This window comes from Crocodylus siamensis, chromosome 1 (assembly GCF_052110815.1).
Source record: "Crocodylus siamensis isolate JL-2025a chromosome 1, ASM5211081v1, whole genome shotgun sequence".
Classification (NCBI taxonomy): domain Eukaryota; kingdom Metazoa; phylum Chordata; order Crocodylia; family Crocodylidae; genus Crocodylus; species Crocodylus siamensis.
Window position 1 is genome coordinate 191487659 of NC_143395.1, and position 20509 is coordinate 191508167.

The 20509-nt window shown below is 43.5% G+C and overlaps 1 protein-coding gene across 3 annotated transcripts in view; it reads right to left on the reverse strand.

Annotated features, from left to right (window-relative positions):
* Window positions 1-18449, reverse strand: part of LOC149873804 (uncharacterized) — a 34002-nt gene extending 15553 nt beyond the window's left edge. For all 3 annotated transcript variants that reach the window (XR_016442929.1, XM_090051437.1, XM_090051424.1), the window contains exon 1: window positions 18011-18449. Coding sequence is in view for 2 of the 3 variants with exons in the window: in XM_090051437.1 (XP_089907563.1) it covers window positions 18011-18413 (403 nt within the window). In the remaining variant the exon portion in view is untranslated. The remainder of the gene's footprint in view (window positions 1-18010) is intronic.
* Window positions 18450-20509: the final 2060 nt, after the last annotated feature.

A 20509-nucleotide genomic window follows, 5' to 3' on the forward strand; every position in this document is an offset into this window, starting at 1 on the left:
AGAGGGGGAGATGTTTTTTCAATAGTTAGATGTAAACTTAAACCATACAAAATGGTGCTGGGCAAAGAAGGGCAGGTACATTATTAGAATTTAGTTTTAGCTTGATGTTGACTACATTTCAATTCATTTGATGAGTCCCTGTAAGATGGTAAAGGGGACTTTCTGGAGAGCAGGCATATAGCAGTAACAATGCAGTTAAAATAGAAAAGGACCTTTGATACTTGTAAAACCACAACTTTACAGGCCATTTTAGCTCTTGGCATAACTCCAAGGAGAAAGAGTCTTATACTAGCATTCTACACAAGGGAGAATCTTGCCTCCTTTGAATAGCCATTTCATCTATGAAGCAGGATATTTAGGCAGAAACAAGTGTTCTTTCCTTCTCCTATTTAAAATAATTATTATTCTTCCATTTTTTTGGTCAAACCCTGGAAACAATATCAGGTGTCCTAAATGTTACCAGCTGTTATGATTTCACATATTGATGAGTAAATGGTCAAAATGAAGAGACTTCAGACAACTTGTAATTTTTCAATTATTTGACCTATATAGCCAATGAATGACTAGTACACTACTAATGTCCATGAACAAAAGAGGATCAGTTCATTGGATAAAATGTTCACAGTAAATAATTCAACTTGCTATAGTCAAAAGTAGAACCTAGGAAGTGTCTTTCACATGCACAGAGCCTTCAAGCAACTTGACACAGCTTTCGACTTGAAGCTCCTACAGCAGACTTTGGATTGGTGTAAATTGCTGTAACTTGCTGAAGTATGCCCGTTTACAAGAGCTAAAGTTCTGGCTCTGGCCTGATATCTTCAGGAACTTCAGTACATTTCCTCATGCAGACTTACTAGGGAAATACAGGAACAATTTAATTTTATCAGCAAGCTTCCTGGGATTGAGTTGACTGTGCGGGTCAGGCCAATCACCATATACATTGCACTTAGTAGAATACTGAAAAGGAATTTACTTTTGCCAATCCAGTCCTACTGAAGAGGCCAAAGCAATTCTTCTGTCTGGGCTCATGTTACCTGGGAGTTTGCAGTACAATAAGTCTCAGGAAACCTGTTTACCAGTTAGACATAACATTTCAGTAGAGTAGATTTAGTCACAAACACAAAAACTACAAAGAAGTTTTGTGATAAAAATGAATAGTGATAATGTTTCTATTTTATAACCTACCAAACATCACTATATGTTAATACAATTAATCATGTAAGATTGTGTCTTGATTAAATCTGGTCAAAAACTTTCTGCAGGCATTGTGTATAAATGGAAATCTGGGTTTTTGACTAAAGCTGATTCTGACAAAAAGTGTCTGCATATTTTTTTGGGACTATTGGTGGGAAGGATGGGAGAGAAGCCCCTCAGAACTTCCCCAGATAATCTTTTTTCGACAAACAAAACATTTTCATGGAAGGGGAGGAGCCCCTTTTTCTGTGACCTCTGGTCTCCTTATTTGCCCCAAATTTTGGCTAGTATAAAACTGTCCAAGAAAAGTGAATGTTTCTAAATTGCTGCAATGTAAAGCTACAGTCTTACAGCACTGAAGCACTTTTACTTATTATTACACATGTGGGTGTTTCCAGTGACAAGGGGATGAGGTCAGTGAATGAGAATGAGCAATGTATTAGTTAATTATTACCTATAACAAAGGTAGCAAACTCACTTGGCTCCCTGGGCTGTATCTGGACTGGGAGGAGCTTCACAGGCCAGATCTGGATCCACCTCCATTAGCAATGTTGTGTTGGCACAGACAGCCACAGAGATGAATGGGAGTGGATCTAACTGAGCTCCCTATCTCAGAATTTGGGGATTGGTCACATCACTGCTCTCCCCACCCCTGGATTCGTGGGCCACATGATGGATAACACGGCTCCACTGGCCAGATTCAGCCTAAAGGCCATATCTCTGACATCCTTGATCTAAAGCTATCAACTGGCTAGCACTATGGAAGAAAGAGACTTGATGGGTCATCATTGACCACAATATAAACATGAGCCTGCAATGCGATGCTGCAGCTACTAAAGTGACCAAAACGCTGGCTTGCATCCATAGATGCTTCTCAAGCAAATCCCAGGACATCATTGTCCCCTTGTACTCGGCCTTGGTGAGGCCGCAGCTGGAGTACTGCGTCCAGTTTTGGGCTCCACAATTCAAAAAGGATGTGGAGAAGCTTGAGAGAGTCCAGAGAAGAGCCACGCGCATGATCAGAGGTCAGGAAAACAGACCTTACGAGGACAGGCTGAGAGCCATGGGAATCTTTATCCTGGAAAAGCGCAGGCTCAGGGGTGATCTGATGGCCACCTATAAGTTTATTAGAGGTGAGCACCAGTATCTGGGGGAATGTTTGTTCACCAGAGCGCCCCAAGGGATGATGAGGTCGAACAGTCATAAACTACTGCAAGACCGTTTCAGGCTGGACATAAGGAAGAATTTCTTTACTGTCCGAGCCCCCAGGGTCTGGAACAGCCTGCCATTGGAGGTGGTTCAAGCACCTACATTGAACACCTTCAAGAGCAAATTTGAAGCTTATCTTGCTGGGATCATATGACCCCAGCTGACTTCCTGCCCTTTGGGCGGTGGGCTGGACTCAATGATCTTCCGAGGTCCCTTCCAGCCCTAATGTCTATAAAATCTATTAAACTTTTACCCCAGTTTCCTCTCCTGTATTTCTAATATTGAAAAGTGTAATTGAAACTGGGTGCATCTACATGTGCAGTTCATGCACCTGAATTTTCTGTGTAGAAAATTCAGGCTCATTAAAGTGCACCTAAATGCACATCTTTATGTGCACCCCTGTAAGGAGCAAATTGAGCCCAACAGGAGCAACCCAATCCAGGGCTGCTTCTGCTCCGCTCTGCTGCCCTGCAGCAGCCAGGGGGAGCTCCAGGCTCCCCTGGGTGCCAGCCTGAGGCTGGCAAGAGCATGGGGGACTTAGCCCTAAGCTCTGCAGAGTGTGGGGAGAGAGCTGTCCTGGCTCAGAGCACAGCTCTGTTGCAGCTGGAAGGAGATTGGCCTGGCCCTGAGCAGGGGTAGAGAAGCTGCTCTGGCTGCCAGGTAGCTGCCTCCCAGCCACATGGAGATCAGGACCCATCCCAATCTCCACATGGCAGGTAGGCAGCATCCTGCTGAGCCAGGACATCTCTTCCAGCCTGCTGTGGCCCCGTGCTGCCTAGACTGACTGGCAACAATTTGCTCCCAGTCAGTCTCTACATGTGCAGTATAGAGCCTTTGTTACTCTGCCATTTTTATAGTACCTGTAACTACAGGTACTAGAAAATGGTGCATTAGACTAATACACTGAGCGGTAATTGCTGCACATGTATAGACAGTAATGCTTTACTGCACATTAGAGTAATTACTCCAATGTGCAGTAAAGCATCACTGTCTAGTGACATTAGTCAGCCCTACACCGCCCTGGATTGGGCTGCTCCTGTTGGACTCAATGGCTAGGGACAGACATTACTCATAAACCAGTTTAAGTAATCAGAAACTAGTTTAAACCTGTAACAGAACAAATGTTCAGTGCACATAAGCCAGTTTGAAAATGGGTGAAACCGATTTGAGATAAACCTGGTTGAATGTACTATCAGACTTAACTGATTTAGGTCAAACTGGTTTATGCAATGTGGGTCCCAGACCCCTTCCTGCTTTTACTTAAACCAGAGTCCCTCAGCATCCCAGATGCTTTGCACCCCTGAGCAGACCTCTCTGCTGGAGCAAAGCAGGGTTGTCCCCACCCCTCTCCTTCCTAGCCAGAGCACTATCACTGCTCTGGCTGGCTGAGGGACTGTAGCAGCTGCCAGGCTTCCCTCTGCTCCATGCTCTGCCCCCGCCCCCAGCTGGCTGCTTAAGCAGGGATCCCCCCCACCCACCCTGCTCCCATGGCAGAGACCCCAGTGCAGGACTTCACATCTGGCCATGCCCCTCCCTCCCATTATAGCTAATGCTGAGAAGTGTCTGTGCAGGTCTTCAATTTTACTGGAACAAAGGGCAGCTTGCAGATGCAAATACACCCTGTAGATAAGAGCTTGAAACTAATGGGAGAGATGTTTTCTTTTGCAGGGCTTGATGGCTTGATAAACTTTGTTCTGACAAGCAACCTGCTGACTGCTGGGTACAATCTGTCAGTCTTCAAGAGGGGACAGAGAAAGGTGTTAGAAATGACCTAGTTTGCAGACAATCTGAAGTAGCAAGGAGACAGATATTGAAAACCTCAGTATCAACAAATGCAGAGTCTGGCAACACTCCCACCCCATGAGCAGCCAGTGTGATAAAGCCTGGGACAGTGCACACAGGGTTGGGTTTTACACCCTTCCCTAATCGCAGTGTCCTGCCTTGGCCCTGCCAGCCCCACCCTCCTCAGCTCAGCACTGTGGAATGGGGGGAGAGCTGCTCTAGCACCCCCTGGCTTCTAGCCTGAGCCACTGCAGGTATGTGCCTGCATTTCTGGAATGAAAAGGGAATGTCTATGCACCTCCAAATCAGTTAGACTAACCTGCAAAGGATTTAACCAGTTCAGACTCAGGCGTTTTGAATGTCTGTCCCTTGCCAATTAATCTAATGACTAAGTAGTCTAAGATTAGTCTAATGAACCATCTTATGTAGACACACCCACTGTAGCTCAATTAGTCTAATGGCTAATTACTCTAAGATTAGTTTAATGTGCAGTAAATCATCTCATGTAGTTGCACCCATTGTAACCCAAAGGAAATCCCTAAATGGAGTGCTACTTAGATAAGAAATAGCTCATTACTAATCAGAGTGTGTTTGCAAATACCTTGAAGAAATATGCCATGCAAATAGTTATCTTTCTGATTATCTGGAAGAATAACATTTGCATTTTATATTGTTAAATGATGACTGAACTGCTACAATTTGAACATTTGAACTCTTGTTGATATTTAAGTGTAAAATAAACTACAACAATGATGATGACTTGCATTTCAAGCTGAATGAGAACAAAAGTAAACAAATTAGCCAGGGTGCTGAAGGAATTAACCAGTGTCATAGCAGAGCCACTGGCATAGCTGTTTGAGCACTCATGGTGCTCAGGTCAGGTCCCAGAGGACTGGAAAAGGGCCAATGTGGTCCCTATTTTCAAGAATGGGAGAAAGAAGGATCCAGGTAACTATAGATCAGTTAGTCTCACCTCTACCCTTGGGAAAACCTTTAAAAAAATTAAGATATTTATGGGAGTCCAGCGAGAAAAATAATGCTGAAGAGCAACCAGCACGGATTCATAGCAGGAAGATCCTGCCTAACTAACCTTGTTTCTTTTTATGACCAGGTCACAAAACGCTTAGATGCAAGAGTCAAGGTAGATGTCATTTACTTGGATTTTAAGAAGGCCTTCGATACCATATCACATCCTATTCTCATAAATAAACTGAGCAGCTGTGACATAACTGATTACATGGTGAGGTGGGTGACAATTTGGTTTAGGGGTCACACCCGGACAGTGGAGTCCACACCCAAGCCTTGTGGTGGACTCCACTGCCCACATCTCCTAGACAGATGTGGGCAGTGGAGTCCCACAAGGCTCAGCCCTTGGACCTGTGCTGTTCAATGTCTTCATCAGTGACTTGGACGAGGGCGTAGAGAGCACTCTGTCCAAATTCACAGATGATACCAGATAATGGAGTAAAATAAACACACTAGAGGGTAGGGAATTAATCCAGGTGAATATAGACAGGTTGGAAAAGTGGGCAGAACAGAATAGGATGCCATTCAACAAAGATAAGTGCAAAGTGCTGCACCTAGGGAGAAGGAATAACAAACACACTTACTTACAGGCTGGGGGAGGACCTTCTCAGCAGCACAGCAGTGGAAAGAGATCTTGGAGTCACTGCTGACACCAAGATGAACATGAGTCGTCAAGGTGATGAAGTGATCAGTAAAGCTAACTGCACTTTATCATGCATTAGCAGGTGCATGATGAACAGGTCCAGTGAAGTTATACTTCCCTTCTGTGTGGCATTGGTCAGGCTGCAGATGGAGTACTGTGTCCAGTTTTGGGCATCGCACTTCAAGAGGGATGTTGATAACCTCAAGAGGGTGAGCCACTTGTATGGTTAGGGGCCTGCAGGCAAAGCCTTACAAGGAAAGATTGAGGGACCTGGATCTCTTCAGCCTCCACAAGAGAAGGCTGAGAAGTGATCTTGTGGCCACCTACAAATTCATTGGTGGGGGGGCGGGGTGCAGCAAGGAAGAGAAGATGCTCTGTTTACCAAGGCACCCTTTGGAGTAACTAGGAACAATGGCCACAAACTGATGGACAGCAGATTTAGGTTAGACATCAGGAAGAACTTCTTTATGGTAAGGGTTGCCAGAATCTGGAATGGGCTCCCAAGGGAGGTGGTGCTCTCCCCTACCTTGGGGTCTTTAAAAGGAGGCTAGACATACACCTGGCTGGGGTCATCTAACCCCAGTGCTCTTTCCTGCCCAGGGAAGGGGGTTGGACTCGATGATCTACTGAGGTCCCTTCTGACCCAAACATCTGTGAATCTATGAATGCAGTGCTTATCTCAGAATGGCAGAAGGCACTTAAGGCAGAAGTTAGGAACTCACTGACCAAGATAGTGGGAGTACTTGAATACATCTGTGAGCTGCTTCGAATGTAGAATGTGGATTGATCCTACTACCTGTTTGCTAACTTCATTTAAAACAGAAGACAGCTTAAAATCCCATTCAAGCCTCAACACAGAATACAATTCTTAAACAGATTTCTGTTTTCAAGATCCCATTCATAAACATGGCCACAGGCTGTGACAAAGGAAAGCCCTCTGTATCCATATACATATAACCCAGGGTCCCACTCCATGCCTAGAACTTTTGCCACTCTGCAATACAGATAATAAATCATATGTTAAGAATTGTTATTCACACAGCGTGCACATTCCTGGTGCACTGAGTTTGCATAGCTGCAGAATTTTCAAACAACAGAACTGTTCATCTGATCTCACCTGTTTTCCTGCTCATCCATCTCCTCTGAGTTAATTTGCATTTCTGTTCCTTGGACATTTGAGGGAAATGTGAGGGCCTGCATTATGCAAGAGGTCATACTAGATCAATGATTCTCAGCCAGGGTGCTGGGGTTCTATGAGGCCCTTTGAAATGTGAGGACAAAAGCAGATAAGTGTTGGCTCAGGATCTCCCTGCTCCCCTGCCCACAATGCCAGACTCCTCTGCAAAGAGGTAAGCATTGTAATAAATACTGTTGTTTTGAAATAGGGGTGCCGCTCAATTAAAAAAAGTTATGGAGATGTGTCTTAAGTCTAAAAAGGTTGAGAACCATTGTACTAGGTGCTCACACTGGTCCCTGCTGGGTTAAAATCTGTAATCATATAGGGTGCTGAGTACTGGTTTTATCTACACGAGACACCGACTGCGCAGCCGTTACTGCACAGTTATTTAGTACTTGTATACACAAGTACTAAATGACTGCACAGTAAGTGTAGTTACTGTGCAGTAGCATTGTCAAATGGCTTTTAGGTGATGCTGACTGCACAGTAGCATAGCATCAAGCTTCGTGTCACATGATACTACTGTGCAGTAGTAACAAGCTACGGTGCAGTCAGCATGTTGTGTAGACATGGCCAGTGTCAGTGGGAGCTCGGGACCTTATTGCATTAGATCTATAATGGTATGATCCATAGAACATCTCAGGGTAGTTTAATTCAGGATACCTTTCGCTATTAACTTCAAAATTAGAAATTTCCCATATCTCACTTTTCACCAGTAAAGCTGCATACAGCCACGTCAGATTTAGCAATTGTCTGTGCGCTAGATTCCCTCTAAGTATAAAGCAGAGAGCTCTGCCAGAAGAGTGTTTTCCATGGGGTCTTCTTTCCTTCAGAGGGTTCTCCAAACCTGTTGTTATTCTGAGTGTGCTGCAGAGGCCGCTGGTGTGAGTAGGCACTAGAAGAGGGCTAAGGCACCTGTAGATATGATTTCTGCTAGGGGAGAAATGTGGTAGGAAAGATAGAATCCATCTCATCTCTGCCCACTGCATACGAGTGTGACATGCCTGAGAAGGGGCTGGGGAAGGGAAAATGATACTGCAGCATTTCTTGAGGGCACAGCTCTCCTTAAAACATGCTTTTGCAAATAGGTCCAGGGCTGCCTAAGCTCTGGAATGACCTTTCTGAAGAAGAGTTTTGGAAAGTTTTCATTTAGATTTAAAAGGCCCTGAAGAAGTCAGCTGCCCAACTCCCATCAAAAGTCCTTGGTACTTGGACATGTAACCACATCAGGGGCTTTTGAAAAATCTCACCCTAAATGCACCAACAAACTATGGTGAAAAGTGAGCAATGCTCCAATGCAGTGCTGCTCATCATTTTGGCTCTGCAGGACAGATGAGTGGCCTGGGGCTTGTCTGCAGGCCAGATCCCTCATGAGATCTGTGCTCAGGGTTGGGCCCTGCGTGCCTGAATCAGGCTGCACATCACCTTGTCCCAGTCCCGCGCCACCATAGCCTAAGCCCTGCGCTTCCATGGTCTAGCACCTCAGACCCAGATCAAGCCCTATGCTATCTTAGCCCAGCCCCTGTGCTACCTTGGTCCCACCCCACACTGCTGGCCCTTTGTGCCTGGTTTAGCCCACAGGACCATCCTCAAAATTTGGCAGCAGGGGAGCAGCAATTAACATTGCCACCATTCCCCTGCCACCAAATTTGCAAATCCATAGGGAGTCTGGTGAGTCAGATGATACAGCTCAATGAGCCAAATTTCTCTGGTGGACCAGGAACTGAGCACCTGTTTCAGTACCTTTAAAAAAGCATTGGATGAAGAACAACCTGCAGATCACATGCTGTTCTAAAATGAAACAACTCTTACCATTTTACAGCATCACAGGCCAAGCAGTCCTGCCCATTGAGTTCATCGTGGGTGGATCTTCACGGGCAATTAATGCAATACAATAAATTCAGGAGCAGTTTGAGTGAGAGTCAGTTGCTCCCAGCACAGCATCTATACCTATGCCCAGGACAACAGCAATGGGAGCCAGAGCAGAGTAGATCCGTGGCTGGCTGGGCTGCTGACTGGGTGCAATGTGTGCCCGCAGTCAGCATCTACACTTGCATTTCAGCGGAGTAAAGTACTCTGCCATAAGATAGTATTGTCCCCAACAATACTATCCTCAGTAGAGTTAATTAGTTTACTGTACCCTAATACCAGAGCATGAGTAGACTGTGAGGTTTTACTATAGAGCTAATTAGTCTATTCTACAGTAAAGTGCACATGTAGATTCACTCCATATAACCCTAACTGCTGCTGTATCTGAATGCCTCACAATCATTAATACATTCAGCCTCACAACCACTAAAGAAGGAAGGAAGTATTAAAGTTCATGGACAAATTTTCAGAGATACATGCTTATATCTGCCAATGCACAAATGAGTGACTGTAAGCATCAGTGGCTGGATTTATAATTCCAAACACAATCGTTTGAAGCCTCAGAATGGTGCCTATGGAAAGGGCCTGATTCTAAGGGATAGTCTCCAGTAGTTGTATTCAATTGAAGTTAAATAATACAGTGTTCCTTACTGTTGGCTATGCAACTCTCAGTGATATCATTTACTTTATTCATTCTTAACTTCTATGGCTTTGTAGTTTATTTGTAGCCTATGACTACCCTGATTGACTGATTACAAAGTTGACTAAGGATGGTAGATGACTGTGAATTTATTTATGTTGCAGCCATAAAATGATCTCTACTTTGGAAAAAGGAAAATATGAATTTTCCTTCTGTTGTGAGCTTAGAAAATGATATAAGTCCTAGTCATAAGTTAAACTTAACAGGGGAAAAATGGGGAAGAATGTCTAGCTATTAATAAAACAAACTGAGTGCAAGTCAGAGGCATCACAGCATGACTGACCTCGCAGCAGCACACAGGGCAGCATCACTGCTAGCAGGGCAGAAGCACAACTGCTGTTTTGTGCCCCCTTTGTTCTGCTACCTGTGTAAGGTTGCCAGGCTAAAGAAACACAGGAACTACCACAGCACTTCAGTCACGACTGTAGAAAAAAATAGAATCCAAATGTCTCTCTCCCACATTTGTTCCTAACAAGGGCTCTGTCCTGTAAGTGCTTGGTCATGAGAGTAGCCACTTTGACTATAATAGTGTAACTCATGGAAAAAAAAGTGATGGCTTATCATGCATATGAAAATACCAGGAGAGTGGTAGCTCTCATAACATCAGTGACACATCCATATTGCAAGAAGAGCTTGTCCTGTAGGAGGAGTGTGAGATGGTCTAATAGATTGGGCATGGGGCTGAAAGCCATGATTCCTTCCAGGCTAACAGTTGCTCTGCTAATAATTCTCTACAGCACTCATTAATACCACCCAACACCAAGCCCAGGAGCACCACTAAGAAGCATGTCCTGCCCACTTGGTCCTGCATGTGATGCAATATAACCAATATAACCATCTCAGAGCAGCACTGTGTGCTCATGCACTCCCCGATGAAAGTGCTTCTGGTCTACTTCTGGATCTGCTGCCAAGCGCGCTGGGGACTACTCCCTCCCTCTCCCTGCCCCCCCCCCGACGCACTCCTGTGGGGTGCTCCATCCACCCACCATCACAGCATTCACAAGCCATGCCTGGTACCTCAAAGTATATAGAAAAAACATTTAAACCTGTGTCTATGTCTGAATGATTGAATCTTTCTGAATCTCTCCAAATTGATTTAGAGGGTAGCGATTTGATTCGGAGAGATTAAAGGGTCTCCTGATTTAATTCAGATTCAGAGATTCAGCCACTAAATCAGGCCAAATCTCTGCCAAATCAAATCATCAACCAAAGCTTTGCACAGCCCTAATAGATGTCTGCCACAATAAAGCAGCAGAGTCAATTACCTCCTTTGTTGCACCACTGATTTTCCTTTCATGTGGCACAACAAAGGGTAACAACATCTATTTATTCAGCATTTGTGCCACCATAAAAATGTTAAGGCAGCACAATAAGATGCCAGGTGACATCTGTTTCCACCCTTAGACCCTCTGTCTGAGTCACGTTGATTGGCGCTTGCTCATTTCTGCTCCCAAGATAGCTACAGTACCTTCAGTCCAGTGCTTCAAGGTAACCTGTCTTATGAAGGTTAATAAAAAAAAGTATGATATTCTAAAAGTTGTACATATACTGAATACAAGAAATCCCAATATCTTTTGATTGACGAATGTGAAGGGAATAGAAGTGAAAAAGGGAAAGATGAACTTAGAAAGACGCGAAAAGATGGTGGATGTGGATCAGAATGATTTGGTTGAACCATACATAGGAGAGAAAGAAGGGAAGAAAAAACTGTCAGGATAAGCAGCTAGAAAATGAAACAAGCAAGAAGAACAGAACCAAGGAAACAGAGACTGAAAGGAAAAGGAAGAAAGTAAACAGTGAGGGATGTTCTACCATTATCTCCATTCTAAACTGAAATCTCTGGACTGGCTTGTTGTTTCCTCTGCACTAGCAGGCAGGATAAATGTTGGTCCAGAATGGAGAGAGAGCAAAATGAAGTGAAGTGAATGGATGTGTGAGGACAAGCAGGTAAAGGAAATAAGATAGGAAGCAATACAGAATATGAACAGTCCATAGAGAGAAGTGCATTAACTGTGGCACAGAAAAGGCTGGGATCATATATATTTATATAATATTTTCTTGCATACAACGCATATCTTTTCCCTCAAAATCAGGCCCCCAAAATTGAGGTGCATGTATTAAGAAGAAAAGTTGATTTTCTGCCCAGGATAGAAATTCCTTGCTTTGATTCCTGCTCCACAGTGCAGCAGCTGTGACATAGCTATTCAGGCAGCTGGGGGAAGCCAGTTGACTTAGTAGCTCTGTTCTCTGCTCCACAGGTGTTAACAATTGCCCATCCTTTTTAATGGTCTTGATGCTCCACTAAGCAAACTAATCTTTCTTTAGGCTATGTTGCTGTCTGTTAGCTGCTTCTGGTTCCTCTCCTATTTCACAGCCTAAGTAAGAAAGAGAGGGTGAATCATTTTACAATTAGGTTCTGTTCCTGGTCTATGAAGCCATAACTCTGGAACAATCATTTTTTCTTCATTCAGCCTTTTAAAAACAAGGCATGTATTATATTCTGGGATGTGTTGTATGCAAGAAAATATGGTATATAAAAAAAGATCATGATCCGGTTCTAGTTTCCCAATCTCTAAACAACGTGTGTCAACATCAGTATGTGACTCCAGTGCTCAAGGTTGTACTCAGTGTTCCTTCTGGCTGCAATACAAGCATCAAGCATCAAATAATGATCTTAGTGAGAAAAACAGGCTAAGACCAGGCATCTGAAATACTGACTTTTACCCCCTACTTTGCTGCATCAGTTCAGATCATGTGAGAAGTCTAAGAACTCTGCTTACCCTGGCAGGGGGCTTGAGAGCCATTGCCTTTTGGAACTTGCTATCCCTGGCTGGGCCAGGCCAAGAGCCAGACAGATTCCTGGGCATGATGCAATGAGTACTGATTTCATTTTGCATTTGACTTATAGTTGTTGTTTGTTTTTTTTAACTGTGTCATAATCCCTGTAACTGAGACAGAATTAGGCAAACTATGACTTGCAGGCCAGATCCAGCCCACCAACTGATTAGATGCAGCCTGCAGGCGGGCACCTGCCAATTGATTGTGTTTGGTCCACACCTGCCCCTGCAGCACTCCTCACAGGGCCAAGCCCTGCCTGCTCCCACCCAGGGCAACCATGCCACACTCCCACCCTCGCCTGCCAGTGGCCACCACCCCAGGCAGTGTGCACGGCATCTTGGTGTGGCTGCTCCTGGTGTGGCCCCACCCACCTGGGTACTGCTCAACTCTTCCTCCTCCTGCCCTCACTGCACCACTCGGGGCAACTGGTAGTGCAGTTTGCAATAGTGACCATATAGATGCACTATGTAGATGCTGGGCACCACATGCCTAGCCAATCAGGGATGGGGGGAGTGGGGGGTGGGGGGCAAGCTGCAGCTGGGCTGTTTCTGCCCCAGCATGTGGAGCTCAGGCTCTAGCTCCCAGCCACCTTCTATCCAGTCCATGTGCCTGGACAAGTTCTACTGCATGTGCTCCGTTTCCCCCTCTTCCACCCAACCCCGGCTGGCTCTCAGGACCTAGCACACAGGCAGCCCCTCCCCCACACACATATGACACATCCCCCCCATACACACCGCACACACCCTCATACACTCTCCACACACACAGTATATGAGTAAGACTTTATTTTGATCTACTATGCAATTGCCTCTACATACGCTACTCAAATACATAGGACAAAAATGATTTTTAAAAATAAAATTAAAATCTAGTAGATGTTTGATTTTTAGTATACGATTTGTGCTTTATCTATAATTCATTTAAATGAATCTTCTGAAAGATTGTATGTGTGTGGCCCTCAACAGCTCACCAAAACTCATGAAGTGGCCTACCAGCTGATATAATTCCCACCCCTGAATTAGGAGGACACCCAGGTGACATGGCAATGGATGCTATTCAAATTAATCAAAAAAACAGATGAGAACAATGTGTTGTCTTGTTTACCTTTCTTGAGTCTGGAGGCTCTGCTCCCTATCCAGAGTGAGCCCTAACAATCTGAGATTTCCTTGTGCTTTACTCTCCCCGCACTCAAGGCCCGACACCACAGTCAACATGGACAGTAATAAAACAAATTACAGTAGTTCTGGCAGCCTAGCCAAAGGACAGTGTTAAACAAGTAGCAAGAGGCTGCAGCTCAGTCCCAGTTTATTGCTGATGACTTTAACAGCTCTCAATGGCTATTGCTATACTTGTTGATGGTCTGAAATAAAGCCTCAGCTCCTGCCTTTTTTCTTTAGATAAAGCCTGAGCTTCTAGCTCTCTGGAAACCTGGCTAGTGTGCACATGAAAAACAGGTTATTGCCACCTCCAGGCCACTGTGAAGCATGGCCCACACACGTAGCTCCTACTCCATGTGGCCAGTTCCTGGAAGTATGGCAGCATAACAGCTACGTGATGTTAAGTACATGCTCACACTGCTCTTCAGCTTCATGCATCAAGTATACACATTTGGCACACATTCAGGACTGTTCTAAGGTAGCTACATTGCCACATATCTGGTACACGGAGCATGGGAGGCAATGGCATGGGCAGGACATGCTCCACAGTGATGCTTCCAGGTGGTAAAGACTCCATGGGCTAAAGGTTCAAAAGAACCAACATTTATTATTCTTTCTAAAATTATTATTTTAAAGCCAGTCTACTGCTTTGGAGAACCCCACCTTGTTTTTAAATGAATAATGCAGGGGGAGGAGGCAATACTGCAGACATAGATAAATATAGCAGCTGTGTAATGCAGAGAGTGAGGGAATCATGCTGCCATGAATCAAGGAGCACGTATGGAATATGCAAGCTCATTCTTAACTAGACCTGGTTTTTTATATTCTTTCTACTGCCATGCCCTTTAAACTACATAGATAACGATGGCCTTTTTCTACTATGGGAAGACACCCTAATATTGGGGTTTGAGGCTACGTATGCTGCTACCCTTTTGCAAGAAAGCAAGCCTCATTTCTTAGGGGTACACAGAAAAAACCTACTAGTCATAACAGATGAATACAATATAAGTACAAGTGATGGGGTCCTTTACCTATGTGATATAGGCATATATAACACCAGTCCCAAAATATACATTTGAATTCCAACAGTACATATTGTACCTGCAACAACACCTTTGAGATCATACAAAATTTTTTACAAAAAGAAGTACATAGGAAACAGTTTGCTTGCCCTAAGAGAATTTATTTTTCTTGGCAGGCAAAAGGCAACATTTAAAAAAATGCAAGCAAGTAAAACAAGCAAAATCAAATTTGTGTTCATATAATGTTTTGTGTCGATCATTCAATGTTTGGTTTGGATTTTGAGCTTCTTAGTGTACATGCCTTACATTTTTTGACAAATGTCATTTTTACTTTAAAAAGCCTTTTCACTTGGAAATGTTGAATCGGAATCTTTTGGAAATTTCAGAATTTGGTTTTCAAACATGCTTTTATTCAGGAGATTCACTGAAATAGAACCTGTTTTGCAAAGTTTCCATTTTGATGACCTGGCATTTACAAATGAAAAAAAAAATGATTGGTCAGAAACTTCCTCACCAGCTTTGATTGTAATGTGTGGATAGTCTGTGATAGAGTTTGTAAACCTATGAAGTCTCCTGCACAGATCATCAAGGATTATGATTAATTCTAAACAGCATGGAAGAATTTCTGTGGTTTTTATAACAGACAATGATGGCCTGATTCTCAGTCATGTTAAAGTCTTTCTTCATCTGAGTGGCAGTAAATAGGGTCTTCAAAGTTTTGCTTTGTACTACCAGAGCAAAATAAAGAGCTCTGGTAGTTTAGAAAAAGTGGTAATTCAGGTGTAAAGATTTGCCTACAGAGAAATCTTATACTGAGAGTATAAGTCATTATAGGCTCTCATGCGAACACTATTATTCCTTTAAAAGTGTGTGTGTAGGAGGGATGTTCTGTTTAGCTTATGCCAGTTGTAAAGGAGTTTACCTTAACTAAGAAGGGTTATCTTTATACTAAATAAAAGAAACAAGAGCCTCAGCATGGGCGTTTATACCAGTATCATTTTAATGTAACAAACTTTCCTATGCAGGCAAGGACCAGCACTTTAGAAAGACAATCAGCCATTGAAAACCAAAAGTGAAAACTTGTATATCATATCAAATTCATTAAAAAAATAATTCTAAAGAAAAATGCACACAATGTGTCTTTTCACAGAGATGCAAATATCCTTCCCCTGCTATTTTCCAGGTCCTCTCTTTAGCAGAGATTGTCAATCAGGCTGAATTTTTGTGTGGATCTAACAGTGTGAATTCCCTTTCAGTCAGTCGATGACAGGAGTCTACATTTCACCAACCGATGCCAAAAATATTAAATCAAACCCATCAAACAAATCCCAACTTCCCACTCAAAAACTCAGCAAGGATATCAAAGAATGTTAGTACAAGTAATTTTTTTGCTGATGTCACACTTTGATCTGCTGTGTAATTGGGTCACTGCATCGAAAATAAATTTTAATGTCCACAGTGTGAATGCCATGCTAAAGATCCTGGCTGTAAAATAGCAAAGAACCTTTAGAAAAGAAATCTTTTGAGGGGAAAAAAAACTTTTAGGGGAGTTTGATCAGTATATGTAATCAAATAATCGAAAGAAGGTCAAACATTAAGAACGTTGTTCATGGGCCTAATTCATAGTAAAAGATCAGCATAGGTCCACTGAAGTTTTGCAACTACCAATTGGTTTTCCCCACCCAAAGATTTGGCTCCAGAAGTTTTGCTGAGCAATGTGCAGCACTTCCACTTCTGTCAAAATCATGGAAATTGCAAGTGTTCAGTAATTCCAATTATTTATTTTAGGATAATTGCACTAGCCTTTGCCAGTCAGGCCCAGGGTCTGTTCAGTCTGGTATCCTGTCACTGACACCAGAGGCTTCTTAGGTAAATGTAGAAAACTGACAAAGAGCAGCTGTGGGATAATCTATGTGAGATAATCTGTGCGTTGTAACCAAGTTTTCTTCAGATCTCTGATGGATTTGCTTAAATGCTGAAGCCTGAGGTTTAATAGTCCTTCCAAAAGGTTTGTTAGTATGTAACTATCAGAACTCTAAATATTTTGCATACATGTGTGTTTAAAAGAAGTGCTACTTAAAGCTCTCACCCCAAGGTACGTTCAAGCACAACAGGAGCAATGCCCATCTATTTTAAGATGGATCCTCTCCACAATCACAAACCTAAAATCCTCATTCTTTCCTTAAAGGTCCCTTACTGATCAGAGAATGGGATTATGAAAAAACTGCATAAATGGACATTGCCAGACTGTGATGGACATCACATGGTTTCAGGTTAGCAGGGTTAATGAAGGGTGATCAGCCAGGCAGAAGGAAGGAGATGCTATGTGGAGAGTCTTCAGAGCAGCGGGTTGGGGGAAGCTGTAAGAGGAGGAACATGAGGATACTGATTAGAAGAGAAGGTTCCTAGGCCACATAAGCAGTAAAGGAAAAGAAAGGGATGGTCCTTCACTACTCAAGACAAGGACACTAGGTAGGAACCCAGAGAAGAGGGCAGCCTTAGGATTCCCAACTTCTCCACTGCTACAGGAGGGGACATGATGATTCTGGATGTAAAGAACCACGGGCCAGTGAAACCCCGACTCAGGAGAGGCCGAACTCTGGGCAGAATGCTCTCTGGACCGTGGGGGTTGAGTCTTAAATTCATTACCCCTGAAGATGCCTGGGTCTACACCACATTGACAGAAGAGATCAGGATGTTCAGGATGTTAAAATGAGTAGGGTGCCAAGTCTGGCCATGAGGGGATGCGGTGGACAGTGACTCAACTTTTTGCAAAAGACAGCAGTAGGAAGCAGGTTCCAGAGCTCGGGATCCCTGGTTCAAAGCCTTGCTGCTAGGATCCTCACATTTAAAGCAAAGAAGTTCTGCCAACCCCAGCCCTTACAGTGAGGAAGTGCTAACAAAGCAGTGTTAGCTTGATCGGGACCCAAAATGTTTGCCACCCTATCATCCTCCTGAATGACTTTTCTACTGCACCCAGAAAGAAATTGGCAGAATCCCAAGCACAGGTATACTGTGTACTCTATGGATAACACAACTCACTGCCTCATATAGTCCCAGGTGAAGTCTACAAATTGTTTTCAGATTTAGCCCCCAGTAATCAGAACAGAAAGAGATGATTACAATCTTGTGGCCAAGTGCTGCTTGAAACCGCATCCTGCCCTTAGCTGATTCTGCAGCAGAGGATTCAGCAGCACCCTTCATTGGAAACCTGCATAATAGGAAGGCAAGTGCATTTCCTCCGAGTAGGGTACTGGTAGCATCTCAACCAACACGTTTTCTTTCCCCCCAGCCTATTAAAATTATCTCTGCCAAACGGACTCCAGCCCTCTGTGCTCTAATATATTCCTTAGGCATTCTTATGCATTTCCACCAGGTTTCCCTAACCATTACCTTTCAGAGATAAGTGGCTTTCTATGAAGTTTTTCACTGTCTTCTGATATTCATCTTCAGTCATGTGAATCTGCGACACATTCATTTTTGGAGAACACTCTTCCTTCACAACTGTGGCCCGTTTCTCCTTAGGTGGCCAGCACGTGGCAGATACTTTGAAACCTGCTTCATCCAGGTTCCTGGTAAATGTCCGTCCAATGGAACTGTTGGAAACTAGAATTATAATTGCTCTCCCTTTTATGTCTCTCTCCATTTTCTTCACAACTCGGAAGGAGAGGAAGATAACAAAGCAGATGAGGAGAGCAATTATGAGGCATGCAAAGGCATAAAGGAAGCATGAAAAAGTGGAAGCAAGCATTAGATCCACAGTCAGCAGGAAAAACTGTCTGAAGAGAAATGCCATTGTTTTAAGGAATTAGCCTGCTCCTCACTCATCAGTTTGCTGAGAAATCTGCTGGGAATCACAGCATGCAGCTATGCTGTTATGAAGTCAGACAGCATTGCAAAACATGCAGAGGCAAGCCCCAGCCCCAGAGGGAGGATGAATCATTATCCTAGCTATAACAACTACTAAGATTTCCAATCCACATACATTTCAGGAGACAGCTGTCTGGGCTCGTGATGTTGACATGGCTATGTTGTGCATTTCATGGTTTGCCAGGTTGAAATCTAAGAATTCATTTCATGAGGGAATTTCATAATGCAACTCTATCAGAGCCAGTGATGGATGGTGTTTGCCTTAAATGTTAATTTTAAGGGGCTTTCTTGAAATATTGTGTATGAGAGACGCTGAGAATTGTTAGAATAGCAATAATCACCATATCCAATTGTTATACTGATGTTATATTGATGTTATGAGTTATACTGATGCTATGATTCATCAGAGACTTCAGTTAATCTGGGAGAAAACCCAAGAGAACAGTCGCTGAAGTTGTACTTTCATGTAACCAGTTTTGTTTTAGTTGTCAAATATCTTGTGTAGAGAACATTACACTTCCAATTTAAGGCACTTTATCCACTTGAAATTTGTGGATGTAACTAATTCTCCTTACAGAAGAAATTAATAAGATAAAAGTATGGAATGGTATATGTGCATCCTAAGTCACTGTGATAGGAAAGATAGGTTTGGCAGTGCTCTGAACCATTTATCACAGTACAAGAGCAAAAGGATAATAACATCACTGAAAGGCAATATTGTAGACTGGTTTATAGATTTCATAGATTTCATAGACATTAGGGACTGGAAGGGACCTCATAAGATCATTGGGTCCAGCCCCGCCACCATAGGTGGGAAGTCAAGTGGGATCAAGTGACCCCAGCAAGAAAAATATCCACTTGTTTTTTGAAGGAGTCCAGAGTAGGTGCTTGCACCACCTCTGTGGGTAGTTTGTTCCAGACCTTGGACACTCACACTGTGAAGAACATTCTTCTTAGGTCTAGTCTAAATTGGCCTTCCTGGAGTTTATGGCCATTAGACCTTGTTATCCCTTGGGGAGCTCTGGTGAACAGGTGCTCTCCCAGGTCCTGATGTACCCCTCTTATATAATTGTAGGCTGCCACCAAGTCCCCCCTGATTCTTCTCTTCTCCAGACTGAAGAGTCCCAAGTCCCTCAGCCTCTCCTCGTACTGCCTTCCCGCCATGCCTTGGATCATATGAGTGGCTCTCCTCTGGACTCTCTCAAGCTTTTCCACATCCTTCCTGACATGGGGAGCCCAAAACTGGACACAGTACTCAAGCTGTGGTCTCACCAGGGCCAAGTAAAGTGGGAGGATGACTTCCCTGGTTTTGCTTGAGGTGCATTGGTGGATGCACACCAGAGTTTGGTTTGCTTTGCCAGCCACAGCATCGCATTGGTGGCTCATATTCATCTTGTGGTCAGTCAAGATCCCCAAGTCCCTTTCAGTCATGGTGCTAGTGAGTGTAGCACTGCCAAGCCTGTAAGTATATGAAGGTTCTTCCTACCAAGGTGCAGCACCTTACACTTCTCTGTATTGAAGGCCATCAGGTTTTGGTCAGCCCACCTTGAGAGTGTGTCCACGTTGGTCTGTATCCCCAGGTGTCACTGCAAGCAGAATGCATGCAGTGATTAATTATTCATTAGTGACAAATTAATAATTCTGATGCTGGGGGGAGGAGGAAGATCCAAAAAACAACAGATTAAACCACAGTGGCAAATAAAGCAGAGTTTATAGAACTTTTTATAATTGATGAAAGGAAAACTTCTTTCACAGTGCTCAGTCCAGTTGTGGTCACACCTGAAGCTGAGAGCTTTGCAAGATTCCAAAAAAGCCTGGGTATTTATGTGAATAACAGGAGCATTCAGCAATATTAAACACTAAAATATTAGTTCTGGAGTGAATATAAACTTTCATGACTCACCAAACACTAGCTAATGAGGGGTGAGTAGAAAATGTTCTCTATAGGTTCGGAACCTCATTACTCCTATGTCCCTGAGAAGTGACCAGTGCTGGTCAGCATTAGAGAGAGCCTACAAGACT